Source organism: Ranitomeya imitator, chromosome 3 (genome assembly GCF_032444005.1).
Source record: "Ranitomeya imitator isolate aRanImi1 chromosome 3, aRanImi1.pri, whole genome shotgun sequence".
Lineage (NCBI taxonomy): Eukaryota > Metazoa > Chordata > Amphibia > Anura > Dendrobatidae > Ranitomeya > Ranitomeya imitator.
In genome coordinates, this window is record NC_091284.1 from 769,164,706 (window position 1) to 769,190,814 (window position 26,109).

General features: G+C 44.0%; 1 protein-coding gene across 3 annotated transcripts in view; it reads left to right on the plus strand.

Moving 5' to 3' along the window:
* Positions 1 to 26,109, plus strand: part of ATP8A2 (ATPase phospholipid transporting 8A2) — a 1,056,467-nt gene that overhangs the window by 740,241 nt on the left and 290,117 nt on the right. For all 3 annotated transcript variants that reach the window (XM_069759054.1, XM_069759055.1, XM_069759056.1), the window contains one exon: positions 26 to 104. In XM_069759054.1, the coding sequence (XP_069615155.1) occupies positions 26 to 104 (79 nt within the window). The remainder of the gene's footprint in view (positions 1 to 25; positions 105 to 26,109) is intronic.

Sequence of the window (26,109 nt, forward strand, 5' to 3'; positions counted from 1 at the left end):
ATTTCATTATTGTCTGTTGTTTTAGGTTTTCTGGGGTCATTGTATCAACGCATTGGTCCACTCGCTTATTCTCTTCTGGTTCCCGCTGAAAATGATGGAGCAGGGTAACTATTTTATCACTACAGCTATTGGCACACAAGAAAGAATTCTTACCAAGGGTGTTTGTGGATTTTATTAGCAGAAATAACGAAAAGAAACCAAGGTTACGGGAGGTTGCAGTCATTGTCTGTGATTGACAGGCCATTAAGTGACTTTTTACCAGTTCCTTGACTCATCAATCACTCACCAGCATTGTCTTACATTTAACTTTTTGCACTTTGTTGACTTTTGGTAGTTTCTTAACTTTTAACTGTCGGGAAACTTTCCCTTCTCCTATTATTGAGGACGCTGCTTCCCTGGGAAGAATGGAAGCAGTGTTATTATAGCCTTATGTAAGAGCAAATTGTATAAAGAGTCCTGCGCAAAAACTCACAAAGTGACCTAAATTGGGGGTTACTGGGCAGAATACATATACCGTATTTATCACCAATACCTTCAAGGGCATATTGGGGCAAAAACAATATATTTCTTTTTTTTATTTTACAATGCTGACAAATGTCAAAGAATTGTTTTCTTCATATTCCTGTCATGTAAAGCTTAACTCTGGAAATATATTATGGTAAAGGATTTCTGCTTTCTGTAGTAATGGGGTCTCTGGAATAGCAGGGTGACAGCCTCTATGGAGAGTGTAATCTCAGCAATTTTTGTCAATTTTGGAAAACACAGAGGCATTTGTTATTGGACTGGAGTTCTCTGGGTGTGCGAAAGCAAATGACTCACAATAGCCACTATCCATATATACAGGGTGTCCCTAAAGTCTGGACACATAGGAATTCTTATTAACTATAACTTTAATTTAATTTAACTATCATAGAATTTTGCAAAGCGCATAAACCTTTGCATCGCAAATAATGGAAATTATATTGAAGGAGTTATTTAATATTCCAATTGAATAAAATATTGTTAATACATTTCCTGTTAGTTTTTCTTTAAGAAATTGGGTTAGTACTGGATAGGCGTCTTATAGACGCCTCTCCAATAGTAACCGCTGGGCTTGATGTCAACTGACAATACAAAGGTGACATTAACCCCAAAAATATCATCCCATTTGCCACCGCCGCTGGGCAAAGCACTAGAATTGGCGTAGCTAAAAGATGAGCCTTTTCTGGGGTGGCTGCAGGCTGCTATTTTTAAGCTTGGGGGGGGTCATTATCCATGGCCCCTTACGAGCCTGAGAATACGAGCTCTCAGCTATCTGCTTTAGCTTGGCTGGTTGTCAAAAATGGGGGGGGACCTCACGCCTTTTATTATTTATTTGAATAATTTTTAAAAAACGGTATGGGTGCCCCTCTATTCTTGATATCCAGCCATGATAAGGCTGACATTGCAGCCTGCAGCTGTTAGTTTTACCTGCTCTGGTTATCAAAAATACAACAGACCCCACATATTTTTTTTTAAATGTATTTATATTGCAGGCATCGAATGATGAATACTCCCATCAGCGCTTCCTGCTCTCGCTGTTATCAGCGACAGCAGACGTAGGCTGATTGGAGTAGTACTCTCATCAGCCGACACCTCTCTGACCAGCTGTAAACTTTTTATCTCGGGTCACAACTGCTGGCTCATGCTGTCATCTGACAGGGTGGAAATTGCAGCTCTTTGATTGGCAGTAATAATCTTACCGCTGATCAGAGGCAGTGTTTGCCACGCTGTCATGGAGATGACAGCTTGGAAAAAAATGGATGTTTGGGCCCACCATTCATCTAAATGGGGTCCGAGTTCGGGTACTGTTTTGGTACCCAAACCAAACTTTTTTAAAATGTTCGGCCAGACCCAAATATCCAGGGTTTCTCTTATCATTATTTGGAATTATTGTTTTGCTGAAATGTCCATCCTCATTTAATTTTCATCATCCTGGTAGATGGCAGCAGATTTTTATCAAGAATGTCTTAATACATTTGTCCATTCATCCTTCCTTCAATTATATGAAGTTTGTCAGTGCCTTATTCTGAAAACAGCCTCACACCATGTTTCCACCTCCAAACTTCACTGTTGGTATGGTGTTTTTGTGGTGATATTTAGTGCCTTTTGGTCTCCAAACATGGTGTGAATTAGGACATCCAAAGAGTTCAATTTTATTCTCATCTGACCAGGCCAAATTCTCCCAGTATTTCACAGGCTTGTATTAACCCCTTAATCCCATATGACGTACTATCCCGTCCAGGTGACCTGGGACTTAATTCCCAGTGACGGGATAGTACGTCATATGCGATCGGCCGCGCTCACGGGGGGAGCGCGGCTGATCGCGGCCGGGTGTCAGCTGCCTATCGCAGCTGACATCCGGCACTATGTGCCAGGAGCGGTCACGGACTGCTCCCGGCACATTAACCCCCGGCACACCGCGATCAAAGATGATCGCGGTGTGCCGGCGGTGCAGTGAAGCATCGCGCAGGGAGGGGGCTCCCTGCGTGCTTCCCTGAGACGATCGGTACACGGTGATGTACTCACCGTGTACCGAACGTCTTCTCCCTGCAGTCCCCGGATCCAAAATGGCCGCCGGGCTGCATCCGGGTCCTGCAGGGAGCACTTCCGGGTCAGGATCAGGCTGCAGCTGCAGCTCTAATCCTGCCCGGCTGTATGTCAGATCACCGATCTGATAGAGTGCTGTGCACACTGTCAGATCGGTGATCTGTGATGTCCCCCCTGGGACAAAGTGAAAAAGTAAAAAAAAAAAATTTCCACACGTGTAAAAAAAAAATAAATAAAAATTCCTAAATAAAGAAGAAAAAAAAAATATTATTCCCATAAATACATTTCTTTATCTAAAAAAAAAACAAAAAACCAATAAAAGTACACATATTTAGTATCGCCGCGTCCGTAATGACCCGACCTATAAAACTGGCCCACTAGTTAACCCCTTCAGTGAACACCGTAAGAAAAAAAAAAAAAACGAGCCAAAAAACAACGCTTTATTATCATAACGCTGAACAAAAAGTGGAATAACACGCGATCAAAAAGACGGATATAAATAACCAAGGTACCGCTGAAAGCGACATCTTGTCCCGCAAAAAACGAGCCGCCATATAGCATCATAACCAAAAAAATAAAAAAGTTATAGTCCTCAGAATAAAGCGATGCCAAAATAATTATTTTTTCTATAAAATAGCTTTTATCGTATAAAAGCGCCAAAACATTAAAAAAATGATATAAATGAGGTATCGCTGTAATCGTACTGACCCGAAGAATAAAACTGCTTCATCAATTTTACCAAACGCGGAACGGTATAAACGCCTCCCCCCAAAAGAAATTCATGAATAGCTGGTTTTTGGTCATTCTGCCTCACAAAAAATCGGAATAAAAAGCGATCAAAAACTGTCACGTGTCCGAAAATGTTACCAATAAAAACGTCAACTCGTCCCGCAAAAAACAAGACCTCACATGACTCTGTGGACCAAAATATGGAAAAATTATAGGTCTCAAAATGTGGAGACGCAAAAACTTTTTTGCTATAAAACGCGTCTTTTAGTGTGTGACGGCTGCCAATCATAAAAATCCGATATAAAAAACGCTATAAAAGTAAATCAAACCCCCCTTCATCACCCCCTTAGTTAGGCTAGGTTCACATTGCGTTAATGGGTTACCGCTAACGGACAGCGTTGCACGGCGAAAATGTCACAATTAACGCCGTGCAACGGGTCCGTTAGCACACCCATTGACAGCAATGTGATTTTCGGGTGTAGCGCATCGCTAGAGCGTGCCATTTTCGGCTCGCGCTAGCAAGGTGCCGTTCTTTTGTGGCGCGCCTCGGACGCTGCTTGCAGCGTCCGCGGCGCGCCCGAGGTCCGATCCCCGATCTTCCAGAGCGGGGATGTTAACGCGACCACTAAACACGACACCTAAAAAGACATTGCGTTAGCGCAATCCGCTAGCGCTAAACGGATTTCCCTAACGCAATGTGAACCTAGCCTTAGGGAAAAATAATAAAATTAAAAAAAAGTATTTATTTCCATTTTCCCATTAGGGTTAGGGCTAGGGTTAGGGCTAGGGTTAGGGTTTGGATTACATTTACGGTTGGGATTAGGGTTGGGATTAGAATTAGGGGTGTGTCAGGGTTAGGTGTGTGGTTAGGGTTACAGTTGGGATTAGGGTTAGGGGTGCGTTTGGATTAGGGTTTCATTTATAATTGGGGGGTTTCCACTGTTTAGGCACATCAGGGGCTCTCCAAACGCGACATGGCGTCCGATCTCAATTCCAGCCATTTCTGCATTGAAAAAGTAAAACAGTGCTCCTTCACTTCCGAGCTCTCCCGTGCGCCCAAACAGGGGTTTACCCCAACATATGGGGTATCATCGTACTCGAGACAAATTGGACAACAACTTTTTGGGTCCAAGTTCTCTTGTTATCCTTGGGAAAATAAAAATTTGGGGGGCTAAAAATCATTTTTGTGGGAAAAAAAAGGATTTTTTTATTTTCACGGCTCTGCGTTGTAAACTGTAGTGAAACACTTGGGGGTTCAAAGTTTTCACAACACATCTAGATAAGTTCCGTGGGAGGTCTAGTTTCCAATATGAGGTCACTTGTGGGGGGTTTGTACTGTTTGGGTACATCAGGGGCTCTGCAAATGCAGCGTGACGCCTGCAGACCAATCCATCTAAGTCTGCATTCCAAATGGCGCTCCTTCCTTTCCGAGCTCTGCCATGCGCCCAAACAGTGGTTCCCCCCCACATATGGGGTATCAGCGTACTCAGGACAAATTGGACAACAACTTTTGGGGTCCAATTTATTCTGTTACCCTTGTAAAAATACAAAGCTGGGGGCTAAAAATCATTTTTGTGAAAAAAAAAAAGAATTTTTATTTTCACGGCTCTGCGTTATAAACTGTAGTGAAACACTTGGGGGTTCAAAGCTCTCAAAACACATCTAGGTAAGTTCCTTAGGGGGTCTAGTTTCCAAAATGGTGTCACTTGTGGGGGGTTTTAATGTTTAGGCACATCAGGGGCTCTCCAAACCAACATGGCGTCCCATCTTAATTCCAGTCAATTTTGCATTGAAAAGTCAAATGGCGCTCCTTCCCTTCCGAGCTCTGCTATGCGACCAAAAAGTGGTTTACCTCCACATATGGGGTATCGTCGCACTCAGGACAAATTGCACAACATCTTTTGTTGTCTAATTTCTTCTCTTACCCTTGGGAAAATAAAAAATTGGGGGCGGAAAGATCATTTTTGTGACAAAATAAGATTTTTTATTTTTACGGCTCTGCATTATAAACTTCTGTGAAGCACTTGTTGGGTCAAAGTGCTCACCACACATCTAGATAAGTTCCTTAAGGGGTCTACTTTTCAAAATGGTGTCACTTGTGAGGGGTTCCAATGTTTAGGCACATCAGGGGCTCTCCAAATGCAACATGGCGTCCCATCTCAATTCCAGTCAATTTTGCATTGAAAAGTCAAATGGCGCTCCTTTCCTTCCGAGCTCTGCCATGCGCCCAAACAGTGGTTTACCCCCACATATGGGGTATCGTCGCACTCAGGACAAATTGCACAACAACTTTTGTGGTCTAATTTCTTCTCTTACCCATGGGAAAATAAAAAATTGGTGGCGAAAAGATCATTTTTGTGAAAAAATATGATTTTTTATTTTTACGGCTCTGCATTATAAACTTCTGTGAAGCACTTGTTGGGTCAAAGTGCTCACCACACCTCTAGATAAGTTCCTTAAGGGGTCTACTTTCCAAAATGGTGTCACTTGTGGGGATTTCAATGTTTAGGCACATCAGGGGCTCTCCAAACGCAACATGGCATCCCATCTCAATTCCAGTCAATTTTGCATTGAAAAGTAAAATGGCGCTCCTTCCCTTCCGAGCTCTGCCATACGCCCAAACAATGGTTTACACCCATATATGGGGTATCAGCGTACTCAGGACAAATTGGACAACAATTTTTGAGGTCCAATTTCTTCTCTTACTCTTGGGAAAATAAAAAATTGGGGCGAAAAGATCATTTTTGTGAAAAAATATGATTTTTTATTTTTACGGCTCTGCATTATAAACTTCTGTGAAGCAATTGGTGGGTCAAAGTGGTCACCACACATCTAGATAAGTTCCTTATGGTGTCTACTTTCCAAAATGGTGTCACTTGTGGGGGGTTTCAATGTTTAGGCACATGAGGGGCTCTCCAAACGCAACATGGCGTCCCCTCTCAATTCCTGTCAATTATGCATTGAAAAGTCAAATGGCGCTCCTTTCCTTCCGAGCTCTGCCATGCGCCCAAACAGTGGTTTACCCCCACATATGGGGTATCAGCGTACTCAGTACAGATTGTACAACAACGTTTGGCATCCATTTTATCCTGTTACCCTTGGTAAAATAAAACAAATTGGAGCTGAAATAAATTTTGTGTGAAAAAAAGTTAAATATTCATTTTTATTTAAACATTCCAAAAATTCCTGTGAAGCACCTGAAGGGTTAATAAACTTCTTGAATGTGGTTTTGAGAACCTTGAGGGGTGCAGTTTTTAGAATGGTGTCACACTTGGGTATTTTCTATCATATAGACCCCTCAAAATGACTTCAAATGAGATGTGGTCCCTAAAAAAAAATGGTGTTGTAAAAATGAGAAATTGCTGGTCAACTTTTAACCATTATAACTCCCTAACAAAAAAAAATTTTGGTTCCAAAATTGTGCTGATGTAAAGTAGACATGTGGGAAATGTTACTTATTAAGTATTTTGCGTGACATATCTCTGTGATTTAAGGGCATACAAATTTAAAGTTGGAAAATTGCGAAATTTTCTAAATGTTTGCCAAATTTCCGTTTTTTTCACAAATAAACGCAAGTTATATCGAATAAATGTTACCACTAAAATGAAGTACAATTTGTCACGAGAAAACAATGTCAGAATCGCCAAGATCCGTTGAAGCGTTCCAGAGTTATAACCTCATAAAGGGACAGTGGTCAGAATTGTAAAAATTGGCCCGGTCATTAACGTGCAAACCACCCTCGGGGCTTAAGGGGTTAATGTTGTTGAAAAACACACACAAAATTTCAGCTCACCCTTTTTGAGTAATCTCCATGGGATTTATTCAGTCCGAGCACGGAAAGAGCTTCTGCCAAGGCTCTCTGGAAACGATGAGAATGAAAGAGGAATCCAGCTCAGGAAAGTATATAAAATCAAAAGTTTTTATTCCAAATTATTTTAAAAAAGAGGAAACACTGCATGTCAAAAATCAGCAATATCCAATAAACGGAAGGACGACCATGATACAGCTGAACGCGTTTCGAACACTAGGTGTTCTTAGTCCACAGCAAGTGATCCAAGTGAAAACTTCACATATAAAAGCATCCATCACAGGTGAAATGAATACATGACATAATTGAAAAGACACACCTACTGCAATACAAAAAATGGTATATGTGATACAAAAAAAAATAAAAATTATTAATTACGTTACATGCAATCACAATGACAAAATGAAACAAAATATATAAACTAATATAAGTATGATATGTTTGAAATGAGAAAAAGTTTGATTTAATAATGCAACATAATTTCTTTTTTAAGGTTTAAACCTGTAGGAGTACGTGTGTCAAGTAAATAAATCCAGAATGCCTCTTTGTCTCACAGTTTTTTCTCTCTATCTCCTCCTCCTATATCCCTATGTACTTGTTCAATGGCATATACTCTTAGATATGTAGTCTGTCTGTTATGTGTATTAATAAAATGATTTGAAACATTAGAAAAAAGCACCAAAAAGTGCACCAGGAGGAGCGACAGAAAACATCATAGATGTGCCCACTATATTCCAGAATCGTCTGAGGAGCCACAACAAAACACCCCGCTAGATGTGCTCTGGGACGTGGGAACTCTGCTAACCGCAATCCCTAATCCTATCAAACACACTAGAAATAGCCGTGGATTGCGCCTAACGCTCCCTATGCAACTCGGCACAGCCTAAGGAACTAGCTAGCCCTGAAGATAGGAAAATAAAGCCTACCTTGCCTCAGAGAAATTCCCCAAAGGAAAAGGCAGCCCCCCACATGTAATGTTTGAAAATACAAACACAGAGATGAAATAGATTTAGCAAAGTGAGGCCCGACTAACTGAACAGACCGAGGATAGGAAAGGTTACTTTGCGGTCAGCACAAAAACCTACAAAAAGACCATGCAGAGGGCGCAAAAAAGACCCTCCGCACCGACTCACGGTGCGGAGGCGCTCCCTCTGCGTCCCAGAGCTTCCAGCAAGCAAGACAACAAAAAATAGCAAGCTTGACAGAAAAATAGCAAACCAAAGAAATACAAGCTGGAACTTAGCTTCTGCAGGGAAGACAGGTCACAAGAACGATCCAGGAGTGAACTAGACCAATACTGGAACATTGACAGGTGGCCAGGAGCAAAGATCTAAGTGGAGTTAAATAGAGCAGCCCACTAACGAATTAACCTCGTCACCTGAGGAAGGAAACTCAGAAACACCCACCAGAGGAAGTCCATGGACAGAACCAGCCGAAGTACCATTCATGACCACAAGAGGGAGCCCGACAACAGAATTCACAACAGCTGATATCCAAGTTTGGTCACACTCTCTTTCATCAGCAACCATTCTGAGAACAGCGGAGCTGAGTAGTCGGTGAGCACCTGTTTTAAAAGTCTGTAGTGTGCATATTTCTTTATACATGATTCAGCATGGGCAGTCCTGCTTCCTAAGCCCAGCCCTCTCCTCTTGTCCCTCCCCTGAGGAATTTACTGCTTGGAAAGTATGAGTGGAAGTTGTCTCCAATCTCTAATCGAATATAGAAATAGTCCCCTGAGCTATGACGTCTTCCATTTTAAATATTTTTGAGTCATAAATGGAATTTTTTATTCAAGACCATATTTTTATTTGAAACCATATCTCATTTTAGATTATAAGAGTCGGTGACCATATATCAACATATATTGAGACCATTGAAGCAGAGAGAGTTAGATGGGACGCCAGAGAGACCGATAAATGAATAATCTGGAATTAATATATAAAGTCAATGTGATACTCTGTTCTAGAGGTGAGAGTGATGCCCTTCTTGTATCCGCCGCACACAGGCCGATTATCACTGCAATGAAGTGTTGAGTGTCAGCATCGCTGGTCTATGAACTCCGTTATTTCACTATAAGTCCACTGATTGATTCATTGTTCTTTGCTTTACAATGTGTTTACTGATTTATGCATTTTGGATCAGGGGCCGCTTTTTATTAAAATAAAACAGCAAGATGAACTGTTTCTCCTGGAACAGCAATGCCAGCAATGTGGAAAGTTGTTTTAGAGGCTTGTATCATAGATCTCTGTCATCACGATAAATCAAACGCATTTAATCAGTGTATTGTTATTTGTGCTATGCCTTATGCTGAATGCCATAAATCACCCTGTGATTCGCAGCCTGTGTCAAGGTAGTGATGGCAAAGGAACCATAACACCAAAAGAACGGATCTTCTCACCACGTCTACGTCATGTATTCGCTCGAGAATGACTAATGACATAGAATAAACAGAGACGGCTAGCCGAGCTAGTGAATACACTGTCAAAATACAACACCTTTATAATTAATTAAAACACAAAACGCCGCTTCGTTGATATTTCAGAATGTCAGGAATCTTCTAAAGTTGGTGAGTTTTAGCTAAGGACATAAAGAGGATTCATTTATAGGCGAGGTCTAGTTTAGAAAGATGATTTTCCAATACCCTTTTAGGAATTTTGAAGTTACTCAATTATAAGTTGCCCCTTTAAAATCCGAAAACACTATTAATTTCTTAGAGTAACTGTCGTTTTCGTTTTTATTTCATAAATCAATAGTACTCATGAAAATAAGTAACTTTGTAAGGCTGGTTTCACACTTGCGTTTCAAAACGCATGTGTTTTAAAAAAAAAACGCATGGTGAAAAAATGCGTGCAAACGCTGCATTTTTTTGACGCATGCGTTTTTGCATGTGGTGAAAAAAACGCAGCATTTTGACGCGTTTACATGCGTTTTTTCATGCGTTTGCGTTTTTTAAACGCATGCTAAGAAATGTGTGACAGCTGCCAATCCTCAAAATAAAGTAAAAAACCCACTATAAACAGAAATAGTTAGGGTTAGGGGTAGGGTTAGGGATCATAACCCTAACCCTAAAGGGATCCTAACCCTAACCCTACCCCTTACTCTAAGCCTAAAGGGATCCTAACCCTAACCCTAAAGGGATTAGGGTTAGGGGTAGGGTTAGGGTTAGGATCCCTGTAGGGTTAGGGTTAGGATCCCTTTAGGGTTAGGGGTAGGGTTAGGATCCCTTAAGGGTTAGGGGTAGGGTTAGGGTAAGGGTTAGGGGTAGGGTTAGGGATAGGGTTAGGATCCCTTTAGGGTTAGGGTTAGGATCCCTTTATCACCTTTATGGTGGGGGGTGGCATATCAGTGTGTTTTCTGTTTTTTTTTAATAAAAACGCATGCATTTTTAAAGCAAACAAACGCATGTGCTTAAAAACGCATGCGTTTCCATTGACTCCAATGTATTTTTTGACACAAAAAAAACGCATGAAAACGCATGCGTTTTTAGGTGTCAAAAAAACGCCTCTCAAAAATACTACAAGTTGCATTTCTGAAAAAGAACGCATGCAGTAAAAAACGCATGCGTTTCAAAACGCGACCAAATGCGTACAACAAAAAATGCATGCGTTTTCAATGTTAATTATAGGGAAAAAAACGCATGCAATCTTCATTCATGGGTAAAATCTGTTTCGATGGAATACAGATTTTCCCGTCACTGAGATGAGACATGACAATTGGTGCTTATAACATTCTATGGATAAGAGGAGGGAACTAGAGGCAGACACAGACTTTCTGTTGCAAGTTCTCCTGAAACGACAGTGATATTTTAAAGTGTGATTGTTGTATTAGATGAACTTGCAGCAGAAAGTCGGTGTCTGCCTATAGTTCATTCCTTCGCCTTTCTCATCCATACAATGTTATGAGCACCAATTGTCATCTCTCAGTGATGGGAAAATCTATATTCACTGAAGACAAATTGTACCTGTGAATTGAGAATTTTTAGAATGAATGATCAGTCCTGAGGGAGAAAGAAGCAGATTTCTCTAATAAGATATATTACAAAGTTGCTTACAGTATTTCGTATAACTATTGATTTATGATAAAAGCGGTTATTCTTTATCTTCTTGATGATGTACGGTTTCATCAGAGTGATGACACCAGCGCAGCAGTTGTGCCTATATAATCAATGGTGGGAAGTCAGCTGGAATGGACTGTTATTGTAATAAGCAGAATCAGGGATCCTGGTCATTTAAAAGGGAACTTGTTGAATTGAACATGCAGTCTGTCAGCAACATACAAGAGTAAAGATTTCCCCTGACCCACTTCCTGTGGACTGAGAGCAATGAAAGTTGGTGCAGTTATTAGTCCTTCTCTACATAGGTGCCACCTAGGGACACACACTTCTCCCATCTCTTTAAGCATCTGTAAACACATGGCTTGTAGAAGTCGACAGGTTGCTCCATAAGTCACGTTGTGACTTTGTAAATCAGAGTCTCATCATCTGGAAAATGCTTGCCCTTCAAAAATAATTTCATTGTTGGAAAGAGGTGGAAGTCAGATAGTGCAAGATCGGGTGAATAAAGGGGATGCGGTAGAATTTCAAAGCCACAGGAGCATGCTTCCTTTTGGACAACATGTGAGTTATGAACTGGTGCATTGTCTTGCAGAAGGCGGACATCTTTGGTGAGCATGCCACGTCTCTTGGTTTTGATGACCTCCCACAATTTCTGCAGCAGTGAAGCATAGTATAACCCAGTGATCATGGTACCCTTTGCTAGGAAATCCATTAATGCTACTCGGTGCTGGTCCCAAAATACTGTGAGCATGACCTTGCCTGCTGAGGGTTGGGCACGTGCCTTCTTTGGAGGTGGTGAGTCATGATGCTTCTATTGCATCAACTGGACTCTAGTCTCAGGATCATAGTGATGGACCCAGCTTTCATCCTGTGTGATCAGTCTGTTGAAAAAGTCCTCCTGGTTTCCATGGCACATCGTCAATAGAGCCTGAGAGCATTCGACTCGTTCCTGATTCTGCAAAGGTGTGAGCAGCAGGGGAATCCAGCGAGTGGCGACCTTATGCATGTGAAGATGGTCTTGGATGATTTTTTTAATTGTACCCCACACTAATCTTGACATTTTGGGCTAGGTGACGGTTTTCCAAAAGGGCGACCTCCACTTGCTGGATGGTGTGTTCATCAATAGCAGAGTGGGGTCTCCCTGGAATTGGAGCTGTTTGCACCGCAGTCTGACCACATTTGAATTGACGATGCCAGTTCTTGACTACAACATATTATGGGGAATCATCACGATAAACCTCTTTCATCTCATCGAAAGTCTCCTTTGTTGTGTGACCTTTTAAAGGAACTTTATGACTGCTCTGTATAACACTGGGTCCATTATCAAACCTCACATCACTTCAGCACTTGTACACCCAAGACCGTTATCAGTTCTGAGAAATATAGGGGACTGGACAACTTCTTTAAGGGGTTATAAAAACCAACCATTTCCATATGACCCATCAGTGCTCAGAGGAACCCCCCCTCTATTATTCAATGAAAACCTACTAGCAAAGAGCTGCTTTTGCTTTTGTGGACCCAGTTCATACACTTCCAGTATAACATGAACTATCCTTTTTTAAGGGAGCCTGTCGTCACATAATGACTGTTCATTGGGTGCACCATTACCTGAACTTGGTTTAATCAGACGTTCTGTACTGTTCGAGGCCGGCTGTACGTTCCTCATGCAGCAGCAAGGCATTGCTCCTTCCATCGATTACAAATGGACCTGTGGTGATCAGTCGATCGCTGATCTGGCTTCATTTAGCAAAGATTTATATCAATAAGACCGCTTGTGAAATTCTCCAAGTTTAGAAGTGTTAACCTACTGCCAAACCCAAAGAATAGTATTTTCTGTGAATACCTGTCCCGTACGTGTGATTCATCTTCTCAGGATTCTCAAGTAGAGTCACAAAGGCTTCTCAACAACGTACAATTCACTTAATTGCATCGCAACCTTATACGTCTCTGTTTACTTATGTAAAGATAAGAAAACTATCTCTGGAAATTAAAGAACAGCCCAGTTCATTAAATCTTGGTGTGTACAACAAAAGCTTGCAAAATAGTCCCGTTTCACCAATGTAATTATGCACACAAAGAATCAAGCCTCTTCAGTTCCTGCGTCCAGCTCACTCAATAGTATTGGATTTCATTCATTTCTGGAGGGCTCTGTTGAGTACAAACTTCAAAATATTGGAAGAGGGTTTCACATTTTAATTCCACGTCACCTGGATATGCGATATCCCGGACAGATGAGCAGAGCGTCCCAGGAGCCACTTAATAGCAACACGGGAAGGGATCACCATTGTGTCCCGCTTCTTGTGAGAAAACAGAAGGATTTTCTCCTCACCTTTGATAACTAGGAGTTTAGATGAGTTGCAATTTTTTTTCTTATATACTTTAGAAGTGTTTTTGATGTCTATTACTTTGGACAAAGACTCACTTCCAGGCACATGGTCTCACGAGTGAGGGGATTTGTTGTTTTTTTTGTATATATCTTGTTAAAAAAGTTGCCTGAGAATTTAATATGGATGATCCATTCTTAGTAAGGAGGGGTCCGAATCTCAGCCCCCCCAGCAATCACCTTCTTGAAGGCGACAAGGCCCTTTAGTGATTGATACTTTCGTCTTTTTTCTTAATTTTTTTATTTGTACTATACTTTATTATTTTACTTTTTATTATACTCACATCATGCCATACATTTCATAGGGTACTGAAACTTTGGCCCTTTTTTACTTGAATGTATGTTAGGAGTCGAGTTTCCTCTGCTGTACAGGAGGAATCTCGATCCGTGTCTGCTGCGGTCTCCCATTCTGCATCGGCCGCAGTGGGGTCTGCTCAGCGGAGGCGTCGCTCCCAGCGTCTTGCTGGGACTGATTCTGTGCACAGGGTTACTACTGCCTTTTCTGTCTCTCCTGTTGTACCTTGCACTGATCTGCGGCGAGCAGGCTTCTATGGGACTAAGTCCTTATTTTCACACACTGAGCATGCCCAGGGCAAGATCTCCCGTTGGAGATCAAGGGTCACATGCTCAGGTACTGCAGCACATTCCATTGGTCCTCCAGGAAGGTCCTGAAAGGGCAAAACTTCGGTAGCAGCTTCCTGTGCTGCAACTATATAAACTGCGCATGACCGCACAGCCATGCGCTAGTATTGTCTTGATAATATGTGTGTGTGTTGTGAGTGAAAGTCGCTCTTTAAAATACCCTCCCTATTGGATGACTGTTCGCGGAAGGTGTATGTTTGCTATCTAGCGCCCGACTTATCCAACAGCACGTTACACACATAACAGCGTCTAGTTGCTGTGACCGCCTGTACGGCGCCGTGCGCTTCCTCTGCGCTTTCCTTACTCAAGCCTGGGTGGTTAGTGGCGTCCGTCAGTGCGGCACTGCATGCACTCTCGTGCCTTTATATACTATTTTAATAGTTTCCTTACACACCCAGTTGCGGTGTTGTGCCAGCAAGTGGTCTAATCGGACTTCAATCCTGTGTTGGGGTTGTGTTCGCTGACTTCTTGCTCGCGCTCTACGTGCGGTACCGTGGTCCTGTGACTCAACAGGATCGCTTCCTTCACGCAGGGTGAAGTTAACCCGTGCGTGTATACTTATAGTACCGCCATATAGTCCGTCTTACTAGCAGCAGGGTTTTTATCTGCACGGTGGACCTCGGACTGCGAACGCACCTAGTTTCATATCATCTATACTTGGTGCGTTCCGCCAGTCCTTAACATAATACTAGCGCCAAGGTCTGGCTAGTAAATGGCGGACATTCAGCAATCTTTGTGGTATATCCAGCAGCTGGAGGGTAGGTTGACGGCTCTCGAGAGCTCGACCTCAGCTGTGGATGTTACCGCAGTTGCTGTACAGGCTGCTAGCGTGGCTGCAGCAACCTTGTCCACTGCCACCCCAGTTCCGACATTATCCCGCCTCCCGTTGCCAGAAAAATTTTCTGGAGATTGCAAAACTTGTAGGGGATTCGTGAGTCAGTGCTCTATCCATCTCGAGCTCCTGGCTGCACGTTTTCCTACAGAGCGGGCTAAGGTGGGATTTATTGTCTCTCTCTTGTCGGACAGGGCGTTGGAGTGGGCTACGCCGCTGTGGGAGCGTGGTGATCATGTGGTGCAGAGTGCTCCGTTGTTCCTGAGCACTCTAAAAAAGGTCTTTTTAGGACCTCAAGTCACCCATGACACAGCGCTCCAACTACTGGCTTTATCTCAGGGTGAGTCCTTGGTCAGCCATTTTTCCGTCCGCTTCCGTACTTTAGCTTCCGAGCTGGAGTGATCGGATAAGGCCCTTATCCCCATATTTTGGAGGGGCCTGGCTGATCACGTTAAGAACGCTCTGGCCACTAGGGAGATTCCTGCCACACTGGAGGAATTAATAACTGTCTCTACTCGTATTGACCTCCGTTTTAACGAGCGGAGGTTAGAGCGAGCCCAGTGTAGGCAGAGGTTTCGGCTGGCTCCCACCTTCGCCAAAACTTTGGAATCTCCAATCCAGGCATCCAAATCACATGAGGCCTTAGAGGTGACACGAGCGGGATCCAAATCTCTGTCCGCCCGTGCACATCAGGTCCGTCATGTTTGCCAGCAGTCAGGACATCTTGCCTCCAAGGGTCCTCAGCAGTCGGGGAAACGTCAGCATCTAGTGGCAGTTGGAGGAGGTACACTAGACACGGCGACGTTTGCCTCAAAGTTGTCCTTCAAGGGGACAATTACCATAGGCCCATCCACTCTTATGGTCGAGCTATGCGTGGATTCTGGGGCAGAGGGTAACTTTATGTCTTCCGCTTTTGCCCAGCGTCACGCAATACCCTTGGTGATGCTCGCCAAGCCAGTAACCATTCGAGTGGTAAATGGGTTAACACTACCCTCACAGATTACCCACCAAACCATTCCTTTCACGCTTTCTGTGTCTCCATCACATCAGGAGATAATCTCTCTATTAGTCATTCCTGAGGGAATTGATGAGGTCCTGTTGGGGATACCATGGCTTCGCTACCATTCTCCTCATATTGAGTGGTCCTCTGGGAGAATTTTGGGATGGAGTAAATCCTGCGAGGGTAGATGTCAGAGGGAGTGCGTTCAGGTTGCTACTACACAGGTACCCGCAGATCTTTCCTCTCTCCCCAAGCACTATTGGCCCTATGCAGACGTGTTCTCCAAAAGAGCTGCGGAGACCCTTCCGCCTCACCGCCCCTATGACTGTCCTATTGACCTCTTGCCTGGTGCTGAGCCTCCCCGGGGTCGAGTCTATCCGTTATCTCTCCTGGAGACGGAGGCAATGTCTCAGTATATCCAAGAGAATCTGGCAAGAGGATTCATTAGGAAGTCAGTGTCACCGGCAGGGGCTGGGTTCTTCTTCGTACAGAAGAAGACTGGAGACTTACGTCCATGCATAGACTACAGGGGTCTTAACGCCATCACCGTTAAGAACAAATACCCATTACCCCTGATATCTGAGCTGTTTGATAGGCTACGGGGGGCGAGGGTATTTACAAAGTTAGATCTGCGGGGTGCTTACAACCTGATTCGCATCCGTGAGGGGGATGAATGGAAGACGGCTTTTAACACCAGGGATGGGCACTATGAATATCTGGTGATGCCCTTCGGGCTCTGTAATGCCCCAGCCGTTTTCCAAGACTTTGTGAACGACATCTTCCGAGATATGCTCACCACCTCGGTCGTAGTCTATCTGGATGATATTCTCATCTTCTCTCCAGATATTGACTCCCATCGGAGAGATGTTCGCAAAGTCTTCGACCTCTTACGGGCAAACTCCCTCTACGCCAAGTTGGAGAAGTGTGTGTTTGAGCAGGAGTCCTTGCCATTCCTTGGTTATATCATCTCTGCCCAGGGTTTGGCTATGGATCCTGCCAAGCTACAGGCTGTAATGGACTGGCAGGAACCCCATTCTCTTAAAGCGGTGCAGCACTTTATGGGGTTCATTAATTACTATCGCCAGTTCATTCCACACTTCTCAACTTTGGTAGCTCCCTTGGATGCCCTCACCAAAAAGGGAGCAAATTCCAAGTTGTGGTCAGAGGAGGTCTCCAAAGCCTTTCTCTCGATCAAGTCTCATTTCGCTAGCGCTCCCATCCTACATCGCCCCGATGTTGATAAACCATTTATCTTGGAGGTGGATGCCTCATCTGTTGGTGCTGGAGCAGTCTTTTCCAAAAGGATGCTCAAGGTCGGAAGCATCCTTGTTTCTTCTTCTCCAAGACCTTCACACCAGCGGAGAGGAATTATTCCATCGGAGACATGGAGTTGCTAGCCATGAAGTTGGCTTTTTCAGAGTGGAGACATCTCTTGGAGGGAGCTCGCTTTCCCTTCCAAGTCTTCACTGACCACAAGAACTTGGTATATCTACAAACGGCCCAGCAGCTGAATTCTCGCCAGGCTAGATGGTCCCTGTTCTTCTCCCGGTTCCATTTTACTCTCCATTTTCTCTCCGGGGAGAAGAACGTTCGTGCCGACGCTCTCTCCCGCTCCGTAGTGTCATCTGAGGAGGAGGAGCAGGAGCCTCGGCTTATTGTCCCTTCTGAGAGCCTGAGAACTGTAGCTCCGGTTTCGCTAGAGTCTGTGCCCCCGGGCAAGACTTTCGTGCCAGCTAACTTGCGACCGGAGGTTCTCTCTTGGGCTCACTCCTCCAGAGTGGGTGGGCATTTTGGGACCAAGAGGACATCTGAGCTTTTGGCGAGAACATACTGGTGGCCGCATATGGCCCGAGATGTCAGGGACTATATTCAGGCATGTGTTTCCTGCGCCCAGAATCGGTCTCCTCGGCAACGGTCTGCTGGGTTGCTTTACCCTCTACCGGTGGCAGACAGGCCCTGGGAGATGGTCGGGATGGACTTTGTGGTGGGCTTACCCAAGTCGCGTGGCTGCTCCATTATTTGGGTTGTCACCGACCATTTCTCTAAGATGGTGCATTTGGTGCCGCTTCCTCGGTTACCTTCAGCACGGGCCTTGGCGGTGTTGTTCATTAAGCACGTTTTCCGATTGCATGGTATGCCTGATAAGTTTGTCAGCGATTGGGGTCCCCAGTTCGCGTCTCGGTTTTGGAGAGAGCTCTGCCGTTTACTCAGCTTAGAGTTAAACCTCTCCTCTGCATACCATCCCGAGACGAATGGGTTGGTGGAGAGAACCAACCAGACTCTGATGACATATTTTCGTCATTTCGTCTCTGCTAGGCAGGACGACTGGGCATCTTTGCTACCTTGGCCGGAATTTGCCTTGAACAACGCCGTAGCCGATTCCACTGGTCAGACTCCTTTTCTCCTTAATTACGGCCAGCATCCGCGTGTCCCTGTGCCCATGCCCGTGTCATCCACCGATTCTAGGGTGGCAGACTGGGCGGTGGAGGCACGTGACATCTGGGACCGCACACAGGATGCCATCCGGGCCTCCAAGGAGAGAATGAGGGTTTCGGCTGATACACACCGGCGCCCCGCTCCGGTCTTTGCTCCTGGCGACTTAGTGTGGCTCTCCGCCCGTAACATCAGGCTGCGAGTTGAGTCCACTAAGTTTGCTCCTTGCTACATTGGCCCGTTTAAGGTTCTGGAACAGGTCAACCCTGTGGTCTACCGTTTGGCTATTCCTCCACGCCTTGGTATCACCGATACTTTTCACGTTTCCCTCTTAAAGCCCGATCGTTTGTCCCGGTTTTCTGAGTCATCTGCTGGGACATCGGGTTCATCCACGGATGAGTTTGAGGTGAATGCTGTTGTGGGGTGCAAGGTGGTACGTGGCAAGAAATTTTATCTGGTGGACTGGAAGGGTCACGGCCCAGAGGATAGAACCTGGGAGCCTGTAGAGCACATTCGGGCTCCGCTGCTTATTGCAGCTTTTGAGCGTAGTGAGGCTCAAGGAGGGGGGGGCCCTAGGAGGTGGGGTAATGTACGGAGTCGAGTTTCCTCTGCTGCACAGGAGGAATCTCGATCCGTGTCTGCTGCGGTCTCCCATTCTGCATCGGCCGCAGTGGGGTCTGCTCAGCGGAGGCGTCGCTCCCAGCGTCTTGCTGGGACTGATTCTGTGCACAGGGTTACTACTGCCTTTTCTGGCTCTCCTGTTGTACCCTGCACTGATCTGCGGCGAGCAGGCTTCTCTGTGACTAAGTCCTTATTTTCACACACTGAGCATGCCCAGGGCAAGATCTCCTGTTGGAGATCAAGGGTCACATGCTCAGGTACTGCAGCACATTCCATTGGTCCTCCAGGAAGGTCCTGAAAGGGCAAAACTTCGGTAGCAGCTTCCTGTGCTGCAACTATATAAACTGCGCATGACCGCACGGCCATGCGCTAGTATTGTCTTGATAATATGTGTGTGTGTTGTGAGTGAAAGTCGCTCTTTAAAATACCCTCCCTATTGGATGACTGTTCGCGGAAGGTGTATGTTTGCTATCTAGCGCCCGACTTATCCAACAGCACGTTACACACATAACAGTGTCTAGTTGCTGTGACCGCCTGTACGGCGCCGTGCGCTTCCTCTGCGCTTTCCTTACCCAAGCCTGGGTGGTTAGTGGCGTCCGTCAGTGCGGCACTGCATGCACTCTCGTGCCTTTATATACTATTTTAATAGTTTCCTTACACACCCAGTTGCGGTGTTGTGCCAGCAAGTGGTGTAATCGGACTTCAATCCTGTGTTGGGGTTGTGTTCGCTGACTTCTTGCTCGCGCTCTACGTGCGGTACCGCGGTCCTGTGACTCAACAGGATCGCTTCCTTCACGCAGGGTGAAGTTAACCCGTGCGTGTATACTTATAGTGCCGCCATATAGTCCGTCTTACTAGCAGCAGGGTTTTTACCTGCACGGTGGACCTCGGACTGCGAACGCACCTAGTTTCATATCATCTATACTTGGTGCGTTCGGCCAGTCCTTAACAGTGTAATTTGGACCCCCACCAATCAGTAATATAATCTCAGATGACCCCTTGAGGATTTGTGTATATTCACTGAAGTGATGCAAAAGCAAACTGTTGGCTTTTGTATTACTTTTGTCCAACTGTCGAGACCTCCAGTGATGCGTAGAGGAACCTATGAACAAGGGCTAAATTCTCCTACACTGCCACCGCAGGGCCAATTGAGTATTACATATTTTCATCAACGGACTTTGAATCTAGTATATGAACATAGTGTGCGATCCCTTATCCTTTCATCCATTGAATCAACATTCTCTAGAAGGATATTAGAAACGAGATTTCTAAACCAGACAGTCGATGAAACATTAAATGGATCTTGAGATAAAAGTAAATAAAATAATTTTAAATAAAAACTAGAAAAATAAAGAGAGAAATCTTAAGGACTTGAAATCCGCGGTGTCTGCAAATTTCTGTCATGTCAATAGAATCTCTCCAGGTGCCGCCTCTCACCTTTCTGAATGTAGAAACCTCTCAAAATCACTGTTTTTTTAATATGTTCAAATGGCTTTGGAAGAGACTAGCAGGTTTGCTGATTCTCCTGGGAGTCCAGGGCAGGGTTGCCAACTTGACTATTTATTTTTTTCTTGACCTGATTACTAAAAAAATCACGGACAGGCAATATTTTTTATGGACACATGGTCCCTGTTCTACTGTACATACTTCTCTTGAGCTTTCAGCCTACAGTTAAATGGACAAATGTGTCTCTCCTGGGCTATGAGCCTACAATTCAAATGGTTAAGTAGAACCAAGGGAGGTCTATGAGATATACATAGATAGATAGATACTGTAAGACTGTGAGGGGAATCATATGCGAGGGCTGTTACGTATCCCCCACAATATGCTTAGAAACATACTGAACCGCTGGAGTGCATTGTAATCTCAACCATGGCTGTGGTGACCATGCCAAATAAAATTAAATGTGGACTGGGTCAAGTTATTTGACCACGTCAGTTTAGGATAACCTGTATTGTGCTGTTATTTTTGGAGAGATCTGTAGGATGGTAGTGGGATGGATCTCTCCTTCCAGTCCGGGTCTTACAAGTGGACCATAGGGTTCATTTAAACCTGTAGGTTGTAAGGCTGTAAGGTTTGGGTGTGTCAGTTTTGTATTTGGAGTACACATGTTGCACAGCTGAAGGCGCTGTGGACATACAGTACAAACCAAAAGTTTGGACACACCTTCTCATTTAATGATTTTTCTGTATTTTCACGGCTATGAAAATTGTGCATTCACACTGAAGGCATCAAAACTATGAATTAACACATGTGGAATTATATACGAGGGGCGATCCAAAAGTAATGATAATCGGTTATTTCTATTGCACACAGAAATTAAAATAAAATGTTTTCTTCTCTCTTAGGTACCCACTAGTCCAGGAAAAAAAATCACTTAAATAGACCACGATTCCCGGGAGCTACATTCATTTGAATATGAACTGCCGAGGAGTGAACATCAAAATGGAAAAAAACGAGCTCAGAGCTGTCATCAAATACCTCTGCTTGAAAAAAATGACTACCAAAGACATACACAGCGACTTGGTGGAAACATTGGGGGACTCTTCTCCTCCATATTCCACAGTTGCATGCTGGGCCAAGGAATTTAAGCTGGGAAGAACATCGACGGAAGATGAACATCGTCAAGGACGCCCATCCACGTCCCTCAATGAAGAAAACGTGAAAAAAGTTGAAGAAGTTGTATTGGCAGATCGAAGAGTGACTATCAGGCATGTAGCTGAGGTCCCAGGGATCTAATATGGCAGTATTCAAAGAATCCTTGCAAAAGAATTGCATATGAGAAAGGTCTCCGCGCGTTGGGTGCCAAAAATGTTAACCGACGAGCAAAAGAAGAAACGGGTTGACATTTCAATAGCAAATCTCGAAAAGTTCCAAGCAGACAAGGAAAATTTTTTGTCACGTTTTTTGACCATGGACAAGACCTGGATCCACCACTTTGATCCCGAAACTAAACAACAATCGATGACGTGGAAACGAGCCGGCGAACCAACGCCGAAGAAATTCAAAGTGTCAAGCTCAGCAGGGAAGGTTATGGCGTCCGTTTTTTGGGACGATGAAGGAATTATTATGGTGGACTATTTGGAGAAGGGAGCCACTATTACGGGCTCCTACTATGCAGAATAAATAAGAAGATTGTGGGAGGCTACCAAGGAGAAAAGGCGCGGCAAACTGCGGGCTGGAGTGCTGTTTCACCAAGATAACGCGCCGGCTCACAAAGCTGCAGTTGCCATGGCTGCCATTCAAGAAGCGGGCTTTGAACTCGTGGAACACCCCCCTATTGGCCAGATCTAGCCCCCAGTGACTTCTTTCTCTTTCCTCGACTCAAGGAACACCTCCGGGGCAAGAAATTTGATGACAATAGCGACGTGATAACCGCTGTTGGGGATTTTTTTGAGGGTCAAGATCAAGAATTTTTTTCTAAGGGAATTCTAAGTTTAGAAAAGAGATGGACTAAATGTATAGACTTGATAGGAGACTATGTAAAAAAAATAAAAAAATTTTTTGACTATATTCATTGTGTTTAGTATTGATTATCATTACTTTTGGATCGCCCCTCGTACTTAACAAAAAAGTGTGAAACAACTAAAAATATTTCTTATATTCTAGGTTCTTCAAAGTAGCCACCTTTTGCTTTGATGACTGCTTTGCACACTCTTGGCATTCTCTTGATGAGCTTCAAGAGGTAGTCACCGGGAAAAAATCTTTAAATGAGAAGGTGTGTCCAAACTTTTGGTCTGTACTGTATACCTGACTAACACAGACCAGACCCAGCGACGTGGGTAACAACGATAGCAACCGTGAACCATACAGGGGTACAAGTGCCAGTGGCATTGGACTGTATTTACGTGTTCCCGGCAGCGGTCCGAAGACGAGCAATTTCACGTGTGCAGTGTTTGGAGAATAAAGAACATTTTACTTGCCTCGGTCACTGTCTCACTAAATTCACTGGCGGAAATGCCGCTGCCTTACAATACATGCAGCAGATAGATACAGTTGAAACTAGAAGTTTACATACACTATAATAATAATAATAATCTTTATTTTTATATACGTAGCTCTAGCATATTCTACAGCACTTTACAGTTTGCACACATTATCATCATAAAAAGACACATCTGCATGTTTTTCTCAATATCTGACATGAAATCAGAATAAACCTTTCCTGTTTTAGGTCAATTAGGATTACTATAATTATTTATATTTGCCAAATGCCAGAATAATGAGAGAGAGAGAATGTTTTAAGGCATTTTTATTACTTACTGCAAAGTCAAAGGTTTACTTACACTAAGACTACAGTGCCTTTAAACAATTCTGGACTGCCCATTTGATGAATGTCATGTGTTTGGAAGCTTTTGGCAACAATATTGAGTTAATTAGAGACACACCTGTGGATGTATTTTAATGCACAACTGAAACTCATTGCTTCTTTGTGTAGCATCATGGGAAAGTCTAAAGAAATCAGCCATGATATCAGGAAGAGAATTGAGGACTTGCACAAGTATGGCTCTAATTTGGGTACAATTTCAAAATACCTGAAGGTGCCTCATTGATCTATACAAACAATTATACGCAAGTAAAAAACAAGATGGGAATGTCTAGCTATCATACTGCTCAGGAAGGAGATGGGTTCTGTGTCCCAGAGATGAACGTGCTTTGGTCTAGACATGTGCATATCAAGCCAAGGACAAAAGCAAAATACCTAGTGAAGATGACAGCGGAAGCAGGTAAGATTATGTCAATATCCACAGTGAAACGAGTACTGAAGCAACATGGGTTGAAACTAAAATTTAACTTTTTGGGCATAATGACCATCGTTCCATTTAGAAGAAAAAGGTAGAACCTTGGAAGCCTAAGAACACAATCCCAACTGTGAAACACGGGGGAGGCAGCATCATGTTATAGGATTGTTTTGCTGCAGGAGGGACTGGGGCACTTCACAAAATAGATGGCATCATGAGAAAAGAAGATTATGTGGCAATACTGAAGCAACATCTCAAGACATTAGCCAGGAAGATAAAGCTTGGGCGGAAATGGGTCTTTCAAATGGTCAATTACCCGAAGCATACTGCCAAAATGGTAACAAAGTGGCTTAAGGATAACAAAGTCAATGTTTTGGAGTGGCCATCACAAAGCCCTGATCTCAATCTTATTGAAAATTTATGAGCAAAACTGAGAAGGCCGATGTGAGCAAGGCGACCTACAAACCTGGATCAGTTACACCAGTTTTGTCAGGAGGAACGGGCCCAAACTCCGACCAACTATATTGAGAAGCTTGTGGAAGGAGATTCCAAACGTTTGACCCAAGTCATTCAGTTTAAGGGCAATGGTACCAAATACTAATGAAATGAATGTAAATGTTTGGCTTTGCAGTAAGTAATAAAAATGCCTTAAAACTTTTCTATCTCTCATTATTCTGGCATTTGGTATTTATTAATAATTATGGTAATCCTAATTGACCTAAAATGGGAAACGTTTGTTCTGATTTCATATCAGATATTGAGAAAAACATGCAGATGTGTCTTTTTATATAGTGGATGGAAACTTCTGGTTTCAACTGTAGATAATAGACAGATATGACGGAGAGATAGCTTCCAGAAGACTGTATTTGAGAAATCAGAATACACCATTCTCTTGCTCATGTTCGTAGCGGCATGTATAATACATTATCTACGTCCTTTCCCATGTATGAGAAAACATCCTAGGGGGGAAATCCAGAAGACAAGTATGGTGGATGGTGAGATAAGATCGTGTCCAGCAGTGTTCAGTACAGGAAGAGCTTTGTGGCCATTTGCATATGTCTCTGACCTGCCACCTGCATCAACCTGAGGATGTTTCACTATAGATTAGAGCAGACCAAGGACGGCTACATTCCCGCTGTATATTTATATAGCCGGCATCTCAGCAGAAATAATGGGAACTGCAGCCAATAATTAAGTAGCAGAATGTAAATAGTAAAAGGAAATGGACAACTTATCTGCAGAAATGTATAATAGAGCAGCTTTGGGTTTGGGGTTCATCTGCGCTGCTTCCTCCTGTCTCATTTTCATGTATAAGGCTTCTGAACCGAATGTTTTTCCTGAATTTTATATCAGACTTTATCTGCTGTTATGCTTTTGTCGCTCTACTACAGAATGTGAAGATGTATATACTGTAAGTCTGCGCTAACATTCAGTGCCCTGCATACAAACATTGTGTATCTGCTGCAATTAATGAGGACATGAATTCTACTTTTATGTAAAAAATTTGAGAATCTTAGTTTACACTAATTTTCTCACTTTTTTTTGTACATGTGTATCAATAGTGAGATTCATATATTTGTTAATTGCAGGATTCTGTTGCATAGTGTTTGTCTGTATATTGACCATGTTGTACATGCTCCTGCACATGAATGTAATACTAAAACAGTGTGGGCCTTGTCCTATGTTCTGATGCATTGTGTATTGGGGCTGCGGCCATCCCCTGAGCTGCGGCATCCACTGAGCTGTGGCCATTCCCTGAGCTGCGACATCCACTGAGCTGTGGCCATTCCCTGAGCTGCGGCCATTCCCTGAGCTGCGGCATCCACTGAGCTGCGACATCCACTGAGCTGTGGCCATTCCCTGAGCTGCGGCATCCACTGAGCTTTGCCCATTCCCTGAGCTGCGGCATCCACTGAGCTGCGACATCCACTGAGCTGTGGCCATTCCCTGAGCTGCGACATCCACTGAGCTGTGGCCATTCCCTGAGCTGTGGCCATTCCATGAGCTGCGACATCCACTGAGCTGTGGCCATTCCCTGAGCTGCGGCCATTCCCTGAGCTGCGGCATCCACTGAGCTGCGACATCCACTGAGCTTTGGCCATTCCCTGAGCTGCGGCATCCACTGAGCTGCGACATCCACTGAGCTGTGGCCATTCCCTGAGCTGCGACATCCACTGAGCTACAGCCATTCCCTGAGCTGCGGCATCCACTGAGCTGTGGCCATTCCCTGAGCTGCGGCATCCTCTGAGCTGCGGCCATTCCCTGAGCTGCGGCATCCACTGAGCTGCAGCCATCCC